The following is a 25,205-nucleotide window of genomic DNA, read 5'->3' on the forward strand; positions in this document are numbered from 1 at the left end:
AGGACTGGGGTTCAATGCTGTATTTTTATCAAGAACTTCTGGTTATATGTGAAACCCACCTGATCTTCAGTATTGTGCATCTTCTATGCAGCACGACACTGCACTGGGCAATATGCCTTCTTGGGTTTATTTTATATGTGTATAATATATACACAAATAAAAAGTATCACCTGCAAATAATATTTGGAATGTGAAAGACACAAAATGTAAACATTTTATTTGGCAGTTGTTTCAAACAGGTGAATAAATAAATGGAAAAGTACATCTTAATATTCTTTATAGCAACAGATGCAGTTGCACACGTATTTACATATTGTGGATGCAAAGAACAGTTAATTTAATTTCTTTTTGTTAAAAAATGCAACTTCCAACACCACTAGACTTGACAAGTAAAGATGAAGATACTAGTAATACTTTGTTCTAGCAATCTCAACTTTTAAAGGCATTCATTTGGAAGTAAAGATAAGAGAGTCATCATGCATTTAGTTCATTTTGTCCACTTATGGTAGAAAGTCTGATGTAATCTCAGAATTATGAGTGTCATGCGCTTAAGTCAACTATGACATGTTTATAAATCAATGTAGTTCCCTTAAAACTTGAAGCAAAGAGAAAATCTCGTTTATCGATGGAGACATGTATGAAAGATCTTGGTGCCTGTACGTTTAATTCTTGAAACTTCACAAATTTTGCCTTTTCAGCATCCCAATAATAGACTTGAGTGAAAGAATAATCACTTCCAAGAATGGCATATTGATAATTACTTATCTGAAGCGGTTGGAATACCATTGACCCTCGGGATGGCATCCTTTGTAAATCCAGAAATGCTGAACCACCCCATTTCATTACTTTAGAGTCCCCAATAAATCTTGTTAAGCAAATGTATACATCCTCTTTCACTTTGAAATGCTTCACTGCATACGCATCTTCCATATCTTGGATATCAAAACGCTTAACAAATTCATTTGTTCCTTTGTTCCATTGATATATTACGGGTCTTTGGGAACTACTTGACAGAATTAAATGTGGTTTGCCGGATATTTCAAGATACTCCACATCAGTATCTCTGTACCAGGCATGCAGAGACTGATGGGAATAAAATCCATTCCCATTCCATTTGTAAACCGTGGTGAAACCAGCTTTTGAACTGTCTGCAACAACAAAATACCAGTCTTCAGCAATCCTGAAAGTTTCAATGTCATTGGGTTTTCGGATTTTAAGGATTTCAATATCTTGAATTTTTATAAACTTATTAGCAAAAATATCTCTTTTATATATGTGGGAGCCTCCAAAGAGCTGCGCGACAATGACATACAGCTGACTCTCAATAACTATAGGTTTACACACAACAGTTGAAGTACCTATAAAAACAAAAGTAAAAGACAGGGTTAGCACCACTTTTTGGATCGGCTGTTGTAAAGTTATTTGCCGAGCAGTGTTCATACCTGTAATGTTGTCGTAATTCCTGAACATCACTTCTACATGGTCCCATTCAAGAAAAATGCATTTTCCAGTAAAAGGCTGAGCAATAACCACATGTTCATCATTCATGTATGAGAAAGTATCTACTGACAGAGACTGGTACGGCAGGGACTGATAAACTTCAAATTCTGCAAAAGTGCACACAACGTATGATAATTGCAGAGATACCCTCCATAGTGTACTGAAAAAACATTTGCTTAACAGATACCAATCTATTATCAGTTACGGTATTTCATCACTAGTCCAATTTTCCTGTTGATAAAAGAGCACTGCAACTTGTTTTTCAGTCTCGTTCAATTAAAAGAGGTGCTGGTTTATGTCCCAGTTCTCCAAATTTTTATAAAGCATATTAAAGTCTGAGCAGAAGCTGCAATGTAAGACCCCACTCCCAAGTGATTCACATGTCAGATTTAGACCTGCATAGAATTCATATTGGTTTTAGTGGAAGCTCCATCCAGTATGCAGGCTTCCTGAAAAAATGGACCCTAGAATAAAAAAATATGCAGCTTTGACTTTAATTTAACAAGATTAAATAATTTGAAGCACATTACCTGTAATAATGCAATCAAATTCTTTCGGCGAGAGGCTATTGATTTTGCGCTTCTTGTATTCTGGTGGGCTTTCACAGTAAATGTCTTCAACTGTCGCATTGGTGCTGCCCAGCCATTCCACTAACCACTTCAGCTTGCAGTCACAATTAAATGCATTGCCTCTAAGATCCCTACAACAAATAAATCGTGCATGGAAAATAAGGAGTCAGCTGATGTATTCCTCCTTGCAGGACAACAACAAACTGGGCTCGCGTTAAATATGAGCCCTCTTGCTTATTCTCAATTGATGTCTTCCTGGCTTAATTTATTCTGATCCACAGTTAAATCTACATACCAGAACCCACACAGATTGAATTCAACTAAGGAAATCAAGGAGAACTTAGCTTGATAATCAGTAGGAAATTTTTGTTGATTTCCCCAAGTTTACAGGTACACAAAAGCCTATCAAACTGTTGGCCCCATGTGTTGGGAGGTTATTTCTTCCAGATTAGCCTTTCTCAATAAGAGCATTCTAGGTGACAAAACTGGAATTAGTGTAACCTGGTGGTCAGCCAGTGAATATGTGCTATCTCCTTTACATATAATCATTTCGGGCTTTAGAAGACACAAGCAAAGGGCTTCTGTTTAAGTCTTTTACAGCTGTCTTCAGTCAGATTGCAGATCGTATGTACAAGAACGGGCAAGCGCCAGGATCAGACTGTGTAACCACCTGGCCATGATCAGTCATGCCAAGGAATGCTACCTGATACACTGACCGTCTCCACAACTGACCGCTGCAGCTCTACCCTGGGAGTTCAGCCTACCTTGTTCATACAGGGAGCAGGCAGAGGATGTCCTGCGCTCATTATCCCAAATCAGCTGAATGAGAATTTGGTGTGTGGTAAACAGGACATAGTTCAGTGAAGCAACTATAGGATTTATCTGTTTATTTTGTATTTCTACTGGTATTTAAGTTATATGTTTAAACAAGTTCATATTTTGGTTTCGTTGCAATTAGATTTAGTATGGGATATGGTATTTAATAAGACACGTGCTTTTGTGATAAAAGATGGCCTTCCCAGAAATTTTTTGCAGACAGAAATGTTACTCCATTAAATATCTTCCACCCTCCCCACATGCCACACTCTCTCGTGCATCCCTAAGGATACTTCCTTCTTGTTCACTAAGTCTTAATGAACACGCAGCTCTCTTAAATAGCTCCTACCGATATTACTTATCTTCATAACTGGTGGAATATTCAAAACTGAAGCAAATTATCAACAACAGTAGACAAAACCAAGCCTACCCATATGTGGTAGTCTCTACCCAGCAATAAGATCCCGTAACTGGCTATTGGTTTGAATGGTTACTCACAGTGTCCTCTAAAATCCTCTCTTTATATTTTTAGTATAATTAATAGATTAATTAATTGCTTTCTTACACATTTGTTAAAGAATCCAAGCCTTTGAATATGTCTTTTGGAAGCGATTGAAGATTATTATTTGCGAGACTCCTGTAAAAGAAGACACCTCAGTATCAGTGCTGAAAAATCAGTTCATGAAACTACACATTTTTGCACAGCGTAATACTGTGTGGGGCGTTTTTCTTAAGGTAAAGAATCCTGGTATCTCCAGCACTTAGTTCGAAAAGATTGCTTTTAAGACTAGCTCATTTACTTTGTGACTCTTTCTCCCACTAAAATGCCATCCCTCCTTCTGCTTTCTGACTCTTCAGCAGCCTTGTCGCATTTACAGTACTTCACTTAGCAGGGTAAAAAGTGCAGTCACCTCTGGTGTTTTGCCAACACCATTATTTTAAAACAATTAGTCATGATTGGATCTACTGATGTTTTCCCTGTGAGATACCAATACATGGTGTTCATATTACCACAGTTTCCCCACTTTCTTGTATCTCTTCTGGAAGGAAAATCTTAATGCTAAATTTCATTCCATTGGCCTTAGGCTTAGCTCATAGTTTTTGGAAATATGCAGTAACAGACAAGAAATTGCCTTTAATTCCCAATTTTTGATGTTGGGAAATCTCGTTTAAATTCAGTGAGTATTCTAGCTACTAAAAGTGACAAGGAAGCGAGCAGGCTTTGAACAAGCAATATATTACATTTCAGTCAGACACGTCTGTGTGAGTCCACCAAAGGTCTGGGTTCTCCGAGATGTCACTGAGGGCACGGCAGGAAAAGAATAATGTTGTAGGGTATAGCTTATGTCTCTTTTAATTAACAACATTATTTATTACTTATGGGAAGAAAGGAAAATGGAAAGCAATCTTTCTAGTTTAAGATCCCAGTTAAAATCTGTAGCTAGTAAGACTTAGAACCTCTTCTGTTTTCACTTGTAAACATAAAAGTTATTTATTAACTACAATTTCTCTATCCAAGCAAAGCCGCTTAGGCATATACTTAAATTCAAAAACAGGCACAAAGGTACTATGTCTACTGCCTCATTAAAATCGTTTGCTGTATCAGGAGTAGTAAATACGGGGCGATGCCATTAGTCCGGTCTGACTTCACCGCTTTCAAAGTACATCTGATTGTAACACTGGTGTAGGTATCATGTGCTTCACTTATGCTTAATTTTACACTCAAAAGGAATTCTTTAAAAGTCAGGTAAGTCATCTGGAGAAAGCCAAGTAGACTTGCAAGCTGAGGCAGGTTTAATGCCCTACATATTCTTTATGACCTGGATTATAGCAAGCTGGAAGGGATGATGTGCTTGGAAGTACCGGTGGTTCACCACTGCTACAGGAATGTGACTGACAGAAAAATTTACACAAGGTTTACGCATTTGCCAATTTTTGGATGAAAATTACACATTTTATATGCCACTGTTTAGTTTTATATGCCACTGTTTAGTTTTTCTTGTCTTAAATCTGCCCCAAGCACAACATAAATTGTGTTGCATAATGAAAAATATTAGATGGCTCTATTTTACAATAAGGACACACTGTAATTATGGAAGTTAATTGCATTATAAAAATACAAATGTTTGGATAGCTTACTGCATTGCAAAAGTTATGCTGTGAAAAGGAAGCGAACAGAATAAATAGAACAAAGTTCATCTTCTCTAACTTCACAGAACTCATTTGTATGCTTATTTACTGATTCTTTTTCATATATTTTATGTAGACAAGTATTCTCCTTTTTCTTAAATGAGAAATGCCTCAGGGTGCCAGATGATTATTCTTAACGTCTATGTGCAATTTTCCCCAGAGGGTGGGGAGCGGTTCTGCAAGCAGATTAAACTAGTCACATTCTGTGGTTAATGGACCTGCCTTTGCAGTTATTTTCTGCAAATTTCTCATTGTCTTCATGAATAGCGCTCCATGTGCAATAGCAGCATGATGCACAAATCCATGTCCCAAAAATGTGCATGCAACCACATGCAAACCGCAGTGGCTCCTGAAATGTGGTTCTGTCTTTTGCATATGTTTTCTGTTACGAAACTGCCGAAGCATCCCCAGAAACCAACATAACAGGGAAGACAAGATGTTACTCTCGGACTGTATGCTCTGTGAAGAGGAAACTGTGCCTCCCTCTGTGTTAGAAAAGCAATTTGCTCACTGGCAGCAAAAGCTACTAAATAAGTAAATGAATATGATAAATAATGTACTGGACCCATTTGTGAATATAAAGCTATTCATGTGCATAAATATTTTGAAGATAGGGTCCCAGTTACCGGCCTTATCCAATTATCTGCCTTTTTTAACAATACTATAATTATGCCTATACCTCTAATAGGGATTTTTATGGGATGTGCGCAGCCTGTTTATATACCTTTATTCTCTCTCCGCTCTCTTTCCTCTTCCTCAGACCTAGAGCCATTCTCTAAGTAACTTTATATACACGCGTAGTCACAGATGGCTCGGTTTCAGCCAGCCATGAGTCTTGTCTGTTCTGACCAAAAAGGGAAGAGTAAAGTGTTTTATGGTACATTTACTATGTGGTGAAGGATGTGGTGAACTGCAATTCAACTACTATATTTAGGCATTTTAACTATTTAAAAGGGAACCTTTGCTTTCTCTCCTGTGTCAAAATATATGAAAGAAGAAGTTAAATGACCCTGTTTCAAAACCCTCTTGGAGGTTATTGTGCTAAGGCCAAAAGGTCAGAATCCACTCCCCTGCCTCTGACACGCACCCCAAGATATATGCTTCAGAATGCAAATGCTCAGAGCTGGGTATAAACCCGTATCAGGCACACTCCAGATGTTTTAACCACCCTCTCTTAGAATATTATTGTATTTTTTATGTTTTGTATTTTTTATGTTTTGTATTTTTTGTGTACATATTGTATTTTAAATACATTTATTGCTTGCTAAAATGAAGTTATTGCTAAAAGGTAGACCTGATGTAAGATAAGAGACAAAAGCCTGTCTAAAAACTGTCTTGCTAGCTCAGAGCATGAGGCTGCTACTCTTGGTGTTTGCAGTGAAATGTTGCAGGTATTTGTTGCTGGCGCGCGTTTCACCTGCTGAGCCCAGCGTGAGAAATGCCTCTGCTGGTGTGGGCATGGGAAGTGCTGCTCCCGACAGCCGCATTAGCATCCAGAGTGCCGTGGGCTAAATTCACCCTCGGCTAACGCAGCGAGGGGGCTGCAGCATGTCAGAGGGCAAGGGTCTGCCCGTGGCTCCAGAACAGCCCAAGGGCTGGGCAGCAGCGCGAGGAATGTTAAACAGATCCCGGTGTCAGTGTGGGACGCTCTGTGGGATGCTCTGGCTTGCGTGGAGGAGAGGACAGGGTGCAGCGCAGGGGTTCCAAGCCGATCCTGCTATCAGTCTAAAGGCTGATATGCCCTACAGTTAAGTGGAACAACTGGGTCAGTGAGTCATAATAAATACGTCTCGTTGCAACTCATCTATTTAAAATTGTTCTAGGTGGGAATTTTAAAATCCGATTTGGTCAAATTCTGCTGGATACAGGTACTAGCTGGAGTGGACACGGGTACAGAGAGTGATGGCCTGTCCCAGGAATGGCCGTAATATTTTCCTGGATCGATGCCAGATTGGGGTACCTGGGGAGAGGCGTGTGTCCACCCCTCAGCCTCTCACCACTGTGGCACCTCAGTGCTGACCACAGCTCCCACCTTCCTCCTCTCCAAGTCCCGAACTGGGACTCACCTTGTCAGTGCCAAGCTTCCCGACTCATCCTGCTCTCTCCCTGCTCCTACATGCTCAGCTGGAAATCCCCAGTGCTCTGAGCAGAGGAAGTCAGGGAGCTACTGCCGCCAAACATGCTCTGCTGGAAGCTGTTTGGGTCCTGGCTTTCTACACATACCACAATTTGGAAGTCTTTGGTGGAAACACAAAGATTAACGTTCTAATTAAATTACTACTAATATTGCCTAAACAAATGTGAACAGCTATATATCAAAATGCAAAGTTAAACAACACAGTGGTTCAGTTACTATATTAAAAATACCAAGCAATATATTCAACCACTTTACTTACAGGTGAATTAAAGATTTCAGTCCTCTGAAAGTATTTCTTGAAATTGACTTAATGCTGTTGTTCTCTATGAACCTGTAACGGGTCGTAAAGTCATTCTGGTCAAAGCAATGCCTGGAACTTGGAAGCCCACCCACTATATTCAATAATGCCAGGAAATATACTTTTTTTCCACTCACAAATATTCTAGATGAGGAAGGCCCATGAAAGCATCATCACTAATAACATCAAAAGTGTTGGATGTAAACAACCTGCGTAAAGAGATGCAAAACAAAAGACCGTTAGGTTATTAGCATCTTTAGAAAACGGTTCAGCAAACCATGGTAGGCCAAATTTCCACTGACTGCTTTCATGGGTTTTGTCTGTGCAAGCACGACAGGATCGTAAGGCTGAGAGACTGCACCGAGTCTGGTGCAAAGGGAAGGACCCAACAACTTGTTGCTTTGCCTGCTGGGGCCATCTGATCAAATTCCATTGACTTCTGTGGGTTGTAAATGTGGGTTTATCATGCCAGTAAAACAATGGGATTGTACAAGCGCCACTGGAGACATACTTGGATGACAATGAAATGTTCAAGTACTACAGAGGTCTAAACTGTGTTGAAGAACACTTACTTTTGATGACAACATAGGGAAAGTATTCAGCTGCTTAGCCAGACATCAGGTTGAATTTGCACCACTGACAGGCAGGAAAATCCCTTAACTTAGTGAGCATATTTGACCTGAGGGTACTGAAAAGTTACTGAGAAAAAAATGGAAAATCTCTTAATTTAGTCAGTGTTCATATCAGAACTATTTTTAAGACTATATTGTACCTGCTGGAGATAGCTCTTAGTGTGCGCATGTATTTTTCATCCAGCTAGCAGTAAAAATACCAGCAACACATTTTATTTTATGTAATTTTATAAGCATTAAAAGGGGACTAGCACTGATTTCTCCAGCTTTGTTTATGCTTATCAGCCATGTTTGCATTTGTCCATTTTAATTCAGCTCTGGACTGTCACACCCTTAATATGGTGAGGCATTGTCAAGTATGGTGAACTTTACTTTACCCCAGTGGAATACTAGATGCACATCTATATTTTATTCAGTTAGACCTGATGGATAAATAGATTCATGCTATGACATCCTTAGGCATTCAGGAACTCAAGATTTCCAAGTATGAATTAATACCCTTAATGAGTTAATCTTGTATTTTGAAGTTTGCATTAAGAATAAATGGCAGTTGATTCATTTTCTCACTTGGCTATTGTAGACTGTGCTTCTTCCACTTTAAATATGTTCCTATATATGTATGAAAAATGTAAGCGGGAAATTCTTCCCTTTTGTTAGGAACAATTAATACTTCTCTTTCTTAGAGGAAATAAGTATTTTTGTAAAATCTCTGAATCAGAAGATCAATTTAGTAAATCTGCTGCCTGCAACTAATTTTACTTTTCCAATGTGATTTCAGTGGATAATTTTTCCTTTGCGGCACTTTGCCCTCCTTGTAATTTAAAGAACCGGGTGGTATCTCTTTAAATTGTATAGCTATTTCAGAGATCGCCAGGCTTATAGCATAGGTCTTGCACTTGGCGAGCTCATTTGCCTTCCATCTCGTACCTCCCTCCAATGGCTGTATCACACGTATTTGATGCACAATGTGACTTTTTTTCCCACTGTCTGACCTCAAACACCAGATTTGCTTGATCTGTGACCCAGCGGCCGTGATCACCTCCCTCCTTTCTATGGGCTTTCATGTCACCACTTTATAAGGGCACCCTCAGCACATTGCTGATAGAGAGTCATGAGTGCTGGAGATGAGAGCAGGAGATTTTCTTGACATTTAGGGAACACTCCTGCTGACACTTCATCGTAGCTGTGTAGGTCCTTCTTATTTTTGTTGTCACATGAAGAGCACAGAATATATCATCCATACTATTCAAGAAGAAAAGCTCTCCTGACGTGGGACTGAGGGGTGGTGTTTAGCACAATGAGACCGTGACTTCTGAAAAGATCATTGCCGCTACTACAGTAAAAATAGTAGTAAATAATAATAGAGGCAGATATATTCCACACTTAGAAATGTGTGACTGGCATGCTGGAGAGACCAAATTACATTTGGTATTTCTAAAAATGTAATGCTCGAGACTATTATGTAAAAATATGTATAGGTTGCTAAATCTTGCTATTGGCTAAATTAAACCTACCAATACAGCTCTGTAATCATGCAAAGCTAAAACTTACTTTCATTTTTAATTAACATGAGTTTCCCATATTCTTATTTCCCTTGCTCTCTTCTGCCAAAGGCAGGGATTTTTCTTTCCCACTTACAAACTGGAGTATTGGCCCCACAGATAAATCCTGCTCCTGTGGTCTGTGTTTAAGGAGTCATTTGCCTTAGATCAGGAGCCTGACTTCCCAAAGATGGCAAGCAACTCAGCTACCATGTTAGAAATGTATCTGGAAAAGTGCGCAGCAGTATTTTGAAAAATGCTAGGTAGCAGAAGTAAGTAATCTGTGGATTGTTGGCACCATTTTAACGGATCTCTCATCGAAGCCCCTAATGGAACAAAACCTGCTTTTCTGGGGTCAGAGCTTTTGTTGGAGCATTGATTAGCACAGCTTAGAACGTGAAGCATACAAATTATTACCATTACTAAAATGCCAAAACCCATTGCCAGAGGCACAGACCCCACTGTAATAACTCAAAATAAAAAGACCGTGCCTCTCCTACTCCTCCCTACCCAATTCTGCCTCCCCTGGCAGTGGGATCGCTAAGAATAGGTGGCGTATCGTAGCCAAGAGAGATGATGTCCTACTCACTCTCTTCAGATACAACCTCCACCGATGCTGCTGTTTCTTTTTTTTCTCTCCTTTGAAAGGCCCTTCGCAGGAATTATGTGAAACATGTCCCTTTTGTGATGTGTGACCACCTGGGAAAAGCTTTGCAGGAAGCTTTTCCACCATGGAAAAGCATTTAGGTTTCCATAGTAACCGCATTTACCTATTTACCCTGTATCCAAAAATTGTACCGTACGTCTGCACCTCCTTGTCAGCTCCACTTGAGGTAGCAGAGTACAGCCAGGGTCAGGGATTCAGCGATGGGCACACCGGCAGTTTGATCCGGCAGCCGTGGGGCTCCAGTACATCATCATTACACCCCCGACCACAGCCAGAGCGCTTGGGGAGCCAGCCCGGGACAGACGTCCCCCTTTTGATGTTGATCACATCAGGGACCCGTCATGCTGGGTTGCTGAGACAAACGCGGGTGTTTGTGGGGCTGGCAGCACGTCCCCGTGGAACGGTGCGGGTTACACCCCCTCTGCCTCCGTATAGCTCACAATTACATAAGCCGATGCCCACATTTCCAGGAAAGCCTGTAAAAAGCCTGTATTAGAAATGCATCTAATCTATAAGCATCCCAAAATATTCCCTCCCTGCCTATACCTCGTGGCAGTATTTCATTGTGAAATAACGGCTTAAATTTTTAATTGAAAGAAAATCTTCATTACTTTTGTGTTTGTTTTTTTTTCCAAAGAACATGAAATAACAAATAGGATCAAACCCAGGCGCTCTGAAGGCAAAACTCCCACTGAAGTGACTAAACTTCCACAGAAGTCAATGGCAATTTTACACGGAAAAGGACTTCAGGACCTGTCCCACTGCAATGAAGGGGCCGATCTGGGGGGTTCTGAGCTCCCGGTCGATGGGAATTACAAACGGGCAGGTTTATACTGGGATCAGGCCCCAGGACTGCAGAAAAGACACAGGAATAGCTGTTGCAATGCTCAAGTCCCTACTGTAATGATAATTAAAGTATAATGAAGATAGCATACGTTCTGTCACCGAAAGCTTCAGCATGTAATCATTCAAAGTAGCACTGACAACAGACAGCCTTGCAAAATACTAAGTACATGCACTTTGAAAAAATTACACATGCACTATCTTTCAAATCGCTAAAAAGTCTTGTATTTTGTCATCTAATGAATGTTCTCTTGCTGTTTCTTATAAAATTTATACTGAGACCCCTTCTAAAATATTTATGGATACATATACATTTCATAACAAAATTGTATCATAAAAATATTTCTCACAGAAGCTGCAGAGATGGTGTGAGCAAAAAACTCCCTTCTGGGATTTTAGTAAAAGCAGATCTCACAAAGGATCTGGAAAGAAGAAAAAAACAACCTTATATTAATGTAGTCTCATATATCTGTGGTTATAATACTGATCTGGTCATCACAGAGAAATTTATTTATACAAGTAAAAAAAAATAAAAATCAGAAAAAATGAATGTTACAGGTTTCACATAGTATAGAAGAAGGTATAAAATGGTATGTGTGCACATACACAGACAGACAGACAGATGAAAGAGATATAAAAATCAGGATTCAAGGATGCAGCACAATTTTAACACATTAGCTGATGATTCTGAATGCTGGAGGTACTCCCTGCAGCAAGCATCCTTCTGTATGCACTGAAAACACCACACATCCTAGTTCATTTTAAATCATAAATTAAATAACCAAATGCTTACAGCCCTTACAGTGAGATAACATCAGGCGGAACGCTGCGAGGAATAGATCTGGCATTTTCACATAAAGCATTATCTTTGGTACAAGTACACCAGGCAGGACATTTTGGCTTCACTGGTTTCTTCCCTTCAGTCAGCAAAAGCACAGATAAAAGGCATAAGAAATAAGCAATTCTTCTAAAGGGTCTGCTGGCATTTCCCATTCTTTTGATCCGCTCTCGTTCCAGCCAGTTGAAAGAATATCCCAAAACATGAACAGGGGTTCTTTATTCAGCCATTGGATGTCTTTCTATAAGTCCAGGTCAATATTTGTCTCTGCTTTCCCAACCCTTTTCTTTCTCTTTCACTCTGTTTTTGTAGACAGAAACCTGCAGCTGATCTGTATGTTTCCACTCACTCAGGCAACGTACTGCTCAGAGAAGAGACCTGCGAGGTGCTGTAAGATGGGGAAAATCCAACCGGCTGAAGGGAGGAAAAAAAAAAAAAAGAAAGAAAGAAAAAAAAAAAAGACTTGCATCACCACAAAAACACTGAGCACAACACAGCATTAGATTGCAAAGTGATGTAACTGAGAAATACACAGCTTTCTGTTTTCACAGGGAGGCCCTTTCCCTGTTGCCAAAAATAGTGCAGCATTATGTTTTGCTGGTGGGTGGGTGAGTGGGTGTGGGGTGGAGTATGTGCGTGTGGGGGGAGAAATCAGTCATCTCTTACTGGATCCCTACAACCTCGTGAACCTTTGAGAATTATGCTTCGCAAATTGCAAGCAGCAGAACTAACGGCAGTATCCACAGGAAAATGAAATCGAGTGAAACCATCAAAAGCATTGCTGCAAAAGCTGTTAGATTAATTTTTATCCTTAGCCCTTATTGCACATATTTGTACCACTGAAAAACAAGCTGCCACACATGGAAAATATTAAAATGTATGAGAGAATGCCTACAACTGTCATTCCTAAACAAAATATTTTCTCATGCAAAATAGACCCCAACTGCCCTTTTTTTCTTTTTCTTTTTAAAAACATTCTTATTTTGTTACATGTTTTCTGAGCTAGTTAAATAAAGTGGATCTAGCACCATTCAAAATCGGCAAGATTAATTAAAAGTTCACATTAAAAAATTCATTTGCTTGGAGACCAGTTTGATCATTTAAATGGAAAAAAGAAAATTGCTATTTAAACACCAGCGATGTTAAACCTGTAGTTAAGAATGGACCTTCTCTGAAAAGTGCCAGGGTAGGGACAGATCTTGATGGTAATAATGAATCTTTACAATACTGTCTGGAGGCTGCAATTGAAATTAGTACTCGGTGCGGGATGAATACTCTGTGAGATACAGTCCTCAGCCTGAAGACTTTACAGTAAACTACATTAAATATTTTATAGGGGACTTAAGCAGCACCTAAGTGTTATTATGTAAAGAATGGTAAGACAAAACTAATGAATGCCAAATAGCTGGAAAGCCATATGGGATGATTTTATTTTTTCCAATACAGGATTGCTATTAGAAGACTTCTGCAAACTTTAATAGGTCTTGACACTTCCCCATCAGACTGGCAGCACTGTTTGGGTTACACAGATCACAAAGTCAAACAGGGTCAACCTGATGGTACAGAAGTTTAATACAGTCATGCCTGTTATTGTCTGCTTCACGTAGGTGCCGTCTTCTCACCAGGAGACACCTGTAAGCCAGAAGATCTCTTTTCACTGCTGTTTACTCCTCCTTTGATTCCACATGGCCACCTGCCTCTGGCCCATTGCTCCTGCTCTACAGGCCGTGAAATCTCAAGACCAACGCTGTCCATGTCTTCCTCAGGAACGATGCCAGCAAGGCCCAGTGCATACCCAGATACGGGTGCCCAGAGGCACACGCTACGTGTGGAAGACGGCAAAGGGGGACAACAGCCTGCAAAACTGCAAGAAACTCGGTGTATGGACACTAGGCAGGACCCCAACATCACTGAGTCCTTGCCGGGACGGTGGCTGAGGTCCGTCTCCCTGGGCTGAGAGGAGACCCACAGAGCTCACACCCGGTGGTGGGACTGCATCCTCTGAGAGACGGGGGATGGCCAGAAACGTCCAGAAAGCTTTCAGAGGCAGAGAGCCGCCGCTGAAGGTCCTGCTGGGAGAGGTCTCTGGTGCCTGTGCACCAGCACACTCCCCGCCTGGCACCCGTGCCTGTGGAAAAGGGCAGCTTGCGCTTTCTCAGCTCCCTTGCTCTCTGCAGGGTGGGTTTTTTTTAAAGCTCTTTATTAATTTAAGTGCGGGCCCATGTTTTTTGCTCATAAGGAAATCTTCCCTGTCAGCAGTCTCTCCTGAAGCAGGATTGACTTCAACTAGGAGTGACACAGAGCTGCGTTATTTCTGAGCCCGTCCACCTTCTGTAAGAAAATGGTACAGAATTACAGTAACCAAGGCACTGAAATCATTATAAAACAAATGTCGATGCCTTCCCCTGCATACAAAGGTTACTTCTTGCTCTGGAAATGATCTAATTGTACGACTGAGAAGGGAGCTGGATTTGTGGGACTTGTGTAAGTAGGGTACGCTATCTTCTCCCTTCCAAGATGTCCAAAAGCACAGACTTTGGTGAGGTGAGAACAGAAAATTCTCTAACTTTTTGCTGAAAGAGAAGAGGACTGTTGTTGTTTGTTTGTTTATTCCTGGCAAAGCTACCCATTGCCATGGCGATATTTTGCCATTGATGGTGTAACCCCGTGTTTCATTTCCTTCGGCTCATTCACTGAAATCCACCATCAATTACTGAGGCACTTCTTTTTAGTTAATACTCCAGCCACATTGTGAACCTCCTGAAAACTTTGCAGCTTAGCGGTTTTTCAGTAACAAAAGCACACTCTGCAGCAGGGCAGTAACCCGACTCCAGTTTTGTCCGTGCAGAGAACCGCCTGGAAGTTAGTTTTCTATTCCAAACTACACGCCAAAACAACTGCTTTTTCCAAAATTGCAAATATTATGAATATTTAGAACACAGCTGTCAAGAGAGGGGCATAAATCACATTTTCCAGGCTCCTTTTGTGCCGAGCTCAGTGTCTCATGTCTCGCCATGTAGCAGTTAAAAACAAATGGGCTGGTGGCTTTTCGGTGGCGTAGCTGCTCTGGAGCCATCACAACACTTGGCTCACCCTGTAGCCATGCCATGGGGGTTTGTTTCGTGGCCAACAGAGCAGGCCGGTTGCCTGCTGTGCCCACATCCCCGCGCCGGCCCCGACCTCCTCACCGGCTTGTTTTCCCCCGGCGTCTCAGGTAGTGATTAGGCACAACGTGATTCAACGTTTATTTATTTTCCCTTTTTTTTCAGCAAGGTTTCTGCGGGAGGGGTGAGGGAGCTGGGTCTGCTTCCCGGCATTTGACAACGTCTGAGCTGACAAACCCTCACCTTGCCGCGCAGCGCCGGCAGACATGTTCGGGTGCGGGCAGGGACGTGTCGTGGCTCTGCCTGACACCGTTGGCTCGGTGTCGGTACCGAGCAGGCCAGCGGGTCCCCACAGGGGCCACCGGTACAACCGCCCCGCCGGCGAGGCCGGGGCTGCCCTGACGGCGGCGGGCGGGCCGGTATCGCGGAAACCCGCCCGCCCGCGCCGCGCCGCGCCCGCCCGCCCCGCGCCGCGCCCGCCCGCACCGTCCTGGCGGCAGCGGGGGTGTGTTCACCACCCAGCATCTCTCGGGTTCTTTGGGCCGACCCGGCACAACTTTTGTGGCTTGGTTTCTAGAACAAACATATGCATTTATTTTCATAATTGTTATTAGATTTACTAAAAATACATTTTCAGCGATATTCTCGAACATCTGGTTAAAATGCGGATACTTCTACGAGCAATCCTGTCTGCTACAATGTCTGAGGAAAGCAAACACAAACGGTCAGAACACAGAGCCAAAAATTATTTTTAAAAATATTTAATACTTTTTTGAGGGATTAACTCTGCTCCACTGACTATATTTGCATATTTGCATTAGCCCAATATGTTTTCATTACCAACATATGACAAAATTTTAATAAGCTTCCTGCAGTTTCATGCTGACTACATTTCCCTTTGCAGATACATATATTGTTACAGTTATCCTTTATTTCACCCTGCTTTTAGAAAATTGTGTTGCCTTTTCTGCGCTCAGGATGAGCCGCCCGCACACCTGTGGCCTAAGCCAAAATCCACCGACGGTGATGGCGAGACTTGAGTGAACTTTACTGCAGTTGGTGTTAGGGCCCTAATATTCCACCACACAGACGCACAATAGTCCAAATTACACCCCAATATTTATGAGTCTCCTAAAGAACAAACCATTGTCACTGCTGTGTCACCACTGTGCTTGGAGCAGAAGGATTTTCAGATCAAAGACTCCTACAAGCATCTCATGAGCCTGAGTTTTCGCTCTCCCGGTGCCACCCTTTTAAGAAAATCTGCAGCAAATGGCAAATTTAAAGCAGCTGAGACCAAGGCCGTACTTTCAATAAACAAAACTAAGAAGTCTTGTGAATTCTAAACAGTTCTGAAAGGACTATGCTTCCTGGTGGATCTGGCACCAAGAGCCATTGCCAGGAAGAGGCCTTCTGCAGGTTGGGCATAATAAAACTCAAGATGCCTTTACAACAGCTCATAGCACAGGCTCGCTTGGGAATGATCACACGGCTGCCCAGCACTTTTTATTTGGAAAGTTCTTCTGACTTTGCCCTGCCCTGTCTATACAGGCCCGTATTACGGATTTCCTTCTTTGTTACATGACAAGAGTTTTCATTGCAAGTGGAACAACCAGGCCAGTCCCTGTGTCAAAAAGCTGAGGAAATAGTTACGTAATTGCTGCCAACTTTAGAGGAAAGAAAAACTATGAGGGTGGTCTCCTTTCCCTTGCATAAAGTAGCCAGTTCACAGTTCACTGTGGAGTTAGAAGGGATCACCTCTGCCGGTGAGAGAGTCCGGTCTTAGCTCTCATGGCCAAAATTGCGTGGTGACAGAATCCTCTGAGCATGTCCTGGAGAGCGTGCAGGTGGCTCCAGGACTGCTCGCTGGCTTAGGTACACCAGAATTTGACCAATGAAACAAAGTACATCAGGAGAGATGGACTGTTATCTGAACTGTCATTCTTTAAGAAAAACATCCAAAGAGAAGCTAGACAAAATTCTTCTATGTTTAGGTTTTATTTTGTTACAACCAAGGAATTCCAACATCTTTATGATCCTTGATGCTTCATTGTCAATTGCAGGTTTTTAAATAGTAGAGAATATTAGAAATTACCTCAGAAGGCACTTTTAAGCTATAGGGCTTCTACGCCTTGTGATTTTTTAAAGGTGCTCTCAGGCTGGGAGGGACCTAGGAAGGCCGCCTAATCTAACCTCATGGGTAACCAAGAGGGATAAAGGCTCAGAAGCAAGATATGAAGTATCCAAAATGTACTGGTTTGATACCACATGACTTTTGAAACAGTATTGCAAAATTTTAAGGACCTAATCCATCATCTTTGAACAGCTGATATTGACAATACTGCTAATGTTAATTGTGGGATGCCCATTCATGCTGGTTTGACTGTCTTCCAAGGCAGGCAGATAAGTGCCACAGCTTGGTAGCTTTACTTTATGTACGTAAAGAAAAAGAATGGAGCAAACTATCAAACAGAAAAGTCCATTAATTGTCTTTCAGGTCAGACATAGACAAAGCCTCAACTACTGGATTGGCCCTTCACCATGAGAAAGAGCCCACGAATCCTACTGATCCTGTTATGTATTGATCTCCAGTTTCCTTCAGGGTTGTCTGTTCCTGCTCCTCTGAAGGGGACTGGATGCCTGTATAAATCCCAGAGCTGTGATTCCTCAGCTCTTCCCGGGCTCCCACCTTCTGTTTTCCAGCAGGGTGGGACCACTTGCTTTCTCAGGTTTTTAGAAGGCTCATAATCTCCGTTACAAAGCTGTGTGTTTTGTGGCACAGAATCCAGTAGCATGAAGTTAACTGCTCTCCTGAATACTAGACACTTTTCTCCAGCTCTGAAGAAATAATTCCTGCTTTGTTTCTATTGTCTGTGTTTTGCCTTGAAAATGCCGACAATGGATATTTAGAGATGGGGGGGGGGTGTATGTCTGTGAAAACAGCAAACATACAAGCTCAAGAGCGAAGGAGAGCCCCATTCAAAGATGCGTGAAGCTTCATGGTTCACAGCAGGAACTGAGACCGCACCTAGTACAGAGGGAAGTATTAAGAGAGGAAACAATAAAGAAGAACACCTTGTTTTTACTTGCTGCAGAAATCTGCACTTTCTCCATCTTTCAAGAAAACATTAAAGAAAAGTTGCCAGTAGTTAATTCAGACTCTGGGAAGATCAGCACCTCGCGTGTGCAAGGTTGGAAATGGGGACACTTTTCAGCCAGACAAGATGCCCATCCACTTCAGTGGAACGGACATCAGACTCGTCACCTAGCGTGCACCCTACCATAAGATTAAAGTGCCCTCTATAGGAACCTCTCAGGGAGGAAAAGTTGTGTTCAAATATGCAAGCTACTTTTTTTGCCTTTTTTTCCCCTACATGGCCTGATCAAACATTAAAAGCATGATACAACTGAGAAAATCTATGGTTAATTTATAATTGGAAATGGTCTCATGACTTTTGAAGAAAATGACGTGGTGATACTGAGAACATAGTTCTGTGGAATGCTTTCCTTAATGGGATGGTTTCTCTCTTCTCTACTCTTCCACAGGCTCTTGCTTCTGCCCCTTCCACAGCTCACTACTGGTGTTTCCATCTCTAATGCTATTCTCTAAACTGGATCAAATAAATGTTCTGGTAAGAGAATGAAAACCAAATAAACCCCTAAACAAGCCCAAACACTTCCAAACCAAAAGAACTGATAGAGCCAGAACAAGCAGCTGAGGACCCGGGCGGGCAGGGAGCATTGGTTTCGCTGTTAAGAGAAAATGTATAGCGAACCACACGTTTAAGGGTCAGTTTCATATTACAAATGTTCACAAGCATTTAAATGAACTATAGGACAGAACTGGTGACAAACTACCTCAGTCTGGACCAAACAGGACAAAATATGGACCTCATAAAATGCCCTAGTATTTAGCTGGCATTGTTTAAAAGTTACCATTTAACTGGATGACAGACCCCAAGAGGTGTATACAAACTGACACTTGATAATTATGATCTCCACCCTGCCAGCCCCTTGCACTATTTATTAATTTAATAGTTGTTCATAGGAGGTACCCTTCATGCCTACAGTAAAAATACAGAGGGATAGAAAATCCAGTCCAGTGAGAACCCTGTATCTGAAACAAAATGTCCCAGATATTCTAGCATGAGCAAGTGCTTTCTACAGACCCAAAACAACATACCACTGTCACTGTAGCTAAATGCCATTTAATTGGCAACTAGAAAAGTCTATAATACATTTCTTCATGGAAAAATGTTTGAGCTCTTTCAGTTTGCCAAGATGCTAATTAAAAACAGACGGCATGTTATAAAATCCTTTCCTTGACCTGTGCTATCTTACGTTGCCCTTCTGTACTTTTTTCATGGCATTGGCTCCCTGCAGAATTATTCTAATCTTTATAAACTTGTATTTAATTTTCCTTGTCATTTTGCACACACAAAAAAAAACCCACCTAAATGTTATTTATTTAAATGCACATAGGAAATTTATTTGTTAGATGGCAGAGATAACAGGCTTTTGAGGAGAGACTCTTTACTCGTTAAAAACAGAAGGTTTCTACGTCCTGAATAATTCACAATGAAAGAAATCTTAGTACCACTGAAGTCACTGAAATAGTTCAAGTAAAAGCCTGGCTGGAGTGCCACTGACATAATGAATTGCACCATGAGAAGGATTTGCCTCATCAAACACGTATTATTGTTTCATCATTGCTAATCAAAACGCTTTACAAAGCTGGGATTTGGATCAGCGCTGAAACATTTTAAGGGGTCGTTGGTGATAGCTCCACAAGTGTATTTTACTGATGTTTTTATTGTTTTTAACAATTCAAGAAATTTGGAAAAATACTTTATTTCGGTAAGAGTTAATCCCTTTTACCTCAAGCAAATACTAGATGTGCCTGACACCCCACCCCACGCTATGGTGGGCACACTGCCACTGCGCAAGCCCAGATTCTCCATCAAATGAGATAGCGCACCAAGCTGAACTCCCCACTCCCTTTTCCTTACGAACCACATCCCCCTGCAGAGGAGACTTCGGAGGGCTGAAGAAGTCCATCACCATTGGTTTGCTCAGATGCCAACACGCTATTTACTCAGTACAGCTTTAAGAAAGGATTTGCTCTTTTGGCTGCTGGCTCTCTCCCTCTGCAGTGGGAGAGCAAAACCAACACAACGTCGTTAGCTAAGAACTGGCTGTAGTTTTAAATCTAATTTTCATAGCAACAGAGAGATAGATGTTTTAGTTATGACTGCTCAGAAGCTAAAGGATTTTCCCTACCTTCAGTATGACGACATTCACGTTTTGAGCTAACAATGCTTCCTATATATCACTTTCCTAAGACAACAATCCGAATTCCATACAGCTGACTTTCTTTTAGAAACCAATCACTTTCAGGCATCTGCAAGTCTCCACTGTTGCTGCCCTTGTGATTTAGGCAAAGAGTCATTAAAACTGGAGGGGCTAATTCCCAGCCTCAATATAGTACATCAGTAAGAAGTAATAAGCTCCTTCATGAAGCAATATAGCTCCCCAGCTAAATAAATGACACAGACTACTGATTAAACAAAGGCACATGTGGCTTTTTTTCCCAAGCATTTTTTGAAGCAAACAGATGAAAAAGGACAAGAAACCAGGCATGGGACTCGGAGAGCAGTAGAGAAGCTGAGATCTCAGACCCCAGGCATTGGAGAGGGGGTCCTGAAGAACATCCCTAGAGGACTTCTTAGAGCAAGTATTGGCTGAAAGGAGCTTGGAGCTGCAAATAGTCTCCTGCTGTTCAATTTGCTTTTCACTCAGGGAAATGCATGCTTCTTTGCAAATAAAGACTGAATCAAAGATACCTGATTCCATTAACAATTTATTTGTCTAAACAGAACAATGTGAAATAATGACTCTTCAGATAACCGTTCAGGTCAGACATAGTAATAATGCTCTACTCTGTTTCTGACACTTCTGCCTCCCTTCAGGGAGGCAGATCTCCCTTCATATACACATTATATATATTAAGATATCTCTCTCTCTCTCAAGAGCTATCTATAGCTTCTATTCACAGGCAAGCACCAGAACCACTTATTCATTCTTTTCATGCTTTACCTGCTGTTTTCAAGGCTGCCCTGATGCTAAAAATAGCTTCGCGTATTAGAGGAGGGTTGCTATAGATTCCGAATGGGTGATGTTAGGAAGACAGCTAAATCCCTCTTTGCCGAGGACAGGGAGCATCCGCGTGGATGTGGCTGATGGGCAGCTGTGTCATTATCTGTGGCCCTTTTGTAAAGACTCTGAGGCTCCAAGGTCAGGGTATTTGTGTTGTTCTAAGACTGCACTGAACTGGAAATCAATACAAATCATGGATGTCACCCTAAGTTTAAGGCTTCGGTTTTCATACTGTAGTGTTAGATCACAGTACAACAGTACCTTCATATATTAATAGTGCATTAGCTTATTTTTAACTGGGAAAACAATGTAATATTCTGTTGTATGGGCATATTTTTCTGCAGGCATTGATGTCTCCAAGACAATATCAAAATGCTTCGCTAGTTGTTCTTACTACAGAGTTGAAAGGATGACAATTCATGATCTATTTGATTATTTTCAAGACAGCAATGAAACCACATTAAAAAATTGTACTACATACCGTTGTTTTGAACTTCTGGCAGTGTGCCCTCTGACAATGCTGACAAAGCTAATGTTAATTTTGGAAGTTACCTCCCTGTCTACACTTTAATGGATAGCGCAAGTGAAAAACTGCTTATACATAACTTTCCAACTCATATACAGCATAAAACAGTGAAGTGTGCTATAGATAAGCGTCATTTGACACTATAAGCTATAAAAGCTACGTTTTCACAATTTGTCTGACAAAAGTTTTTGAATCATAGGAAAGATTTTGTCACGCTGGAACACGTGAAAGTTTTGAGGACCATCTCTAGAACATAGTTATCGCTATACTCTGCAATTAAAAGGTCCTTAAAGTATTTTCCAGCTTTTGGAAATCACTTTTCTACACTAGGAGAATACCACTGGTTGCATCCTTTCAGGATGATGAAGATCAGATTAATGGAGATAAGCAAGTGTCTGAGTAAGACTTACTTTTCTTTCATAATGCAGTAAAATCCTTTCAAGTGGTAACAATCTGATCTTGAATTTGAATACATGAGTTAAAGGGAAAGTTGCAAGAAAGAATGGATGGCAAAATATTGGTCATTACAGTACCTCCTGCCTAGAAACACAGGAGTTTTATTCCACAGTATACATTAGCTCCCAAACACGTAATAAAACTGGTTCATTTCTGTATACTGAATACCTTAAACTTACTCAGCTACATTAACTTTCTAAAAAATTAGGTGATTTTAGAAAATCTACAATGAAAAGTTGAAGCTGGACAGAAAACTGTATGAGAAAGATGATGCTTCAGGAGTCCCACATTAGGAACTGAATTTAATGCTTCATCTCCAAATACCAATTTTCCTAGTTCTTGAAACTTGTGGATGGATTATGACCATATCTAAGAAGAATATTTTCCTTTTGTTAGCAGACTCAGACTATAGAAACCTGACAAATACTGACTGTTAAGGCTGAGGTTCAAATAAAAGTTAGTTGTACAGGGAAAAAGCGGCACGGATCGACTAAAACAGGATTATTAGAATAAATTAAAACAGATCCTAACATAATTTTAAATAATAGAGTCCATCTTTTAAGAACTGTATGTTTGAGGACAGTATAATGCAAACTTGAGAGAAAATTCCATGATATCCTAAAGGAAATTGTTTTTCACTCAAATCTCACTTCATGTCCTGACCCTTATCTTTCATGTGGTTATGTTTTATTTCCATTCAAGAAAGGCAGTCATCTAGATACATAACTGTTAACAATTTAACATATCGCTTGCAAATTGAATGTGGTTTCAGCAAGTAGCTGGATCTCCCCCAAGGTACAAGCTGGAATATTTCTTTTTACCTGCTGTAGATACTTTCCTCAGCAGTTTTTTGGCTCTGCCATTTTTATTTCTAGAGTTGTGGGTATTGCATGGCTCAGCGTTGCTGGCTGTAAGTAACATAACTCGATATTTGAAACTAAGTTAGACTAATTGTTCCCATTTAGGATAGTTATCCTTCCCGTTCCACTTAGGTGCCGTGGAATGAATAGTATCCTGGCAATGCTTTCAATAGAAAGGTAGATAGTATTTCAGTACTTTATGTCTGAATGATATTGGTGATTAAATAACACAAAATTGTATTTAATTTGAAATATAACCCCTATTATTTCCAAAATCTGGCAATCAGTAGTATACTTCTGCTAATGAAAGGTCAGTTATAGCAGAATGGCTAATGGTATTATTAATTAAGTGGGGTCTCACAGTAGTAGTCTATAAGCATGTTCATAAAAAAAAAATGAAATAGGAATTTTTACAGATTCATCCTACTTTACTGCTCAGAGAAGCCTCTTTATATACCTGTATCCTTCAGTTTCCACTGAATGATCAGCTATTGATCACCTCAGCCCAGGTACCACCAGCCTCTACATGCAGTTATTGTACTACTGGACTATGTAAGTATCTCACTGAAGTCATAATGTAGAATGAGGGTTGATTCTGCCATCATTATGGCCATTATGCCCTTATACCTTATTTTTTTTAATCTATCTGTGAGATTCCAATCACTTGACTATACCACTGTACATTGCAAATAATCTGTGCTATGAAATATTTTCTTAGCTTTAGGACAACCAGTGGAAAACACGGTGATGAACACGCCTGACCAGCTGCGTAGTACAATTTTCAGGACTGACTTTCTTGATTCCTGGATTAAGATCTCAACTTTTGGTTAAGCAACACATCTCTAAAAGCACAGGTGTTTTTCTGGAACATGAGTGCAGAAATAAGACCTTCTTTTTCTCTTACATTATATCTTAGACTCAGCCTAGGCACCTTTCTTTTCCAGGCTTTCTACGCCAGGTACATGAGTGGCGCTTAACTGCTTCTATGACTCAAGGTAGGGACTCGTCACTCACCTCTTTATATAGACTTTAGATTCCATACATTCAACTGTCAATGATTTGTACCTTGATTCAATTTTCATCATAAGTGAATTATTATGAATATATATATACATGTTTGAGATTATGCACAAAAATGTGCATCAGGGAACAAAGGAACGCATATCTGTTCCACTATGATTTAAAAGTGCAATGGATTGTAATTTTGCTCACATATTCTTTTATTTTCACTAAACAAATCCAGCAGAAAACAATACAATTTAAAGAAAACAAGTACATTGCTTGTTGGTTGGTTGGTTGTTTTTTTTATTTCCACATTACTATATTTTCCTTGTCTCTTGCTTATTATTTTCTCTCATTTTTCCCTCATAAATAACTCTGATATCACATTTCATTTTTTCTTGGATTTATGTATTTGAATGCCATCAGTCGCTTTTCACCATAACAGATCTAGACATAAAAGTCGGATTAAGCATTCTTTGCTCTCTTAGGAAAATGTTCATACTTTGGGGAATTTAAGCATTATGCACTTCTAAAATCTCCTCAAATGAAAACTGGAACACACTGGAGGAGTTAATTTCTGTATTCCCTTTATTTCAATGCAGGTTGATAAAACTACGAAGTGGTATTTTATGCATATCGATAATTACTTTTTAATTAAATTCTTCATAGGCTGAAGTCACTATACTTGTTTATGCATGCCTACATGCGTGTGTAATCTTTTAGTGAGCTTTATTCTCAGCAGAGCTGCCAGACTGTGAGCTCTGGAGACCAAAACTACCTGCCACACAACAACTGTGGCAGTAGCAGTGACAATTAAAGGACTATAGACAGGAGTCTGCATAATGTATCTCTAGGGGATTTATTAGGTGAGATTCTTTACTTTTTGTCAAAAAAACCACAACTGTGGAGATAATATGGGAGGTTGCTTCCATGAATTATTTTTTGACGCAAGTCTGCTTTATTATTTCCATAACTGAATCAGTTAGTCTTTATAGGGTCATACTGGCTTTATTTACATAAATATAAATAAACAAACAAAAATAAACAAAATAAATATGTGTTATCTAAAA

At 40.5% G+C, this 25,205-nt stretch overlaps 1 protein-coding gene across 4 annotated transcripts in view; it reads right to left on the reverse strand.

The window, feature by feature from the left end:
* Window positions 1–227: 227 nt before the first annotated feature.
* The window catches only part of LGI1 (leucine rich glioma inactivated 1), a 31,524-nt gene continuing 6,546 nt past the window's right edge, over window positions 228–25,205 (reverse strand). For 3 of the 4 annotated variants that reach the window (XM_054204931.1, XM_054204929.1, XM_054204928.1), the window contains exons 2-9: window positions 11,996–12,445; window positions 11,544–11,615; window positions 7,648–7,719; window positions 7,472–7,543; window positions 3,451–3,522; window positions 2,031–2,200; window positions 1,443–1,607; window positions 228–1,358 (exon numbers count right to left, since the gene is read on the reverse strand). In XM_054204931.1, the coding sequence (XP_054060906.1) occupies window positions 541–1,358; window positions 1,443–1,607; window positions 2,031–2,200; window positions 3,451–3,522; window positions 7,472–7,543; window positions 7,648–7,719; window positions 11,544–11,615; window positions 11,996–12,186 (1,632 nt within the window). In that variant the 5' untranslated portion in view covers window positions 12,187–12,445 and the 3' untranslated portion in view covers window positions 228–540. The remainder of the gene's footprint in view (window positions 1,359–1,442; window positions 1,608–2,030; window positions 2,201–3,450; window positions 3,523–7,471; window positions 7,544–7,647; window positions 7,720–11,543; window positions 11,616–11,995; window positions 12,446–25,205) is intronic. The other variant, XM_054204932.1, reaches the window with a different exon arrangement.

Source organism: Rissa tridactyla, chromosome 6 (genome assembly GCF_028500815.1).
Source record: "Rissa tridactyla isolate bRisTri1 chromosome 6, bRisTri1.patW.cur.20221130, whole genome shotgun sequence".
Classification (NCBI taxonomy): domain Eukaryota; kingdom Metazoa; phylum Chordata; class Aves; order Charadriiformes; family Laridae; genus Rissa; species Rissa tridactyla.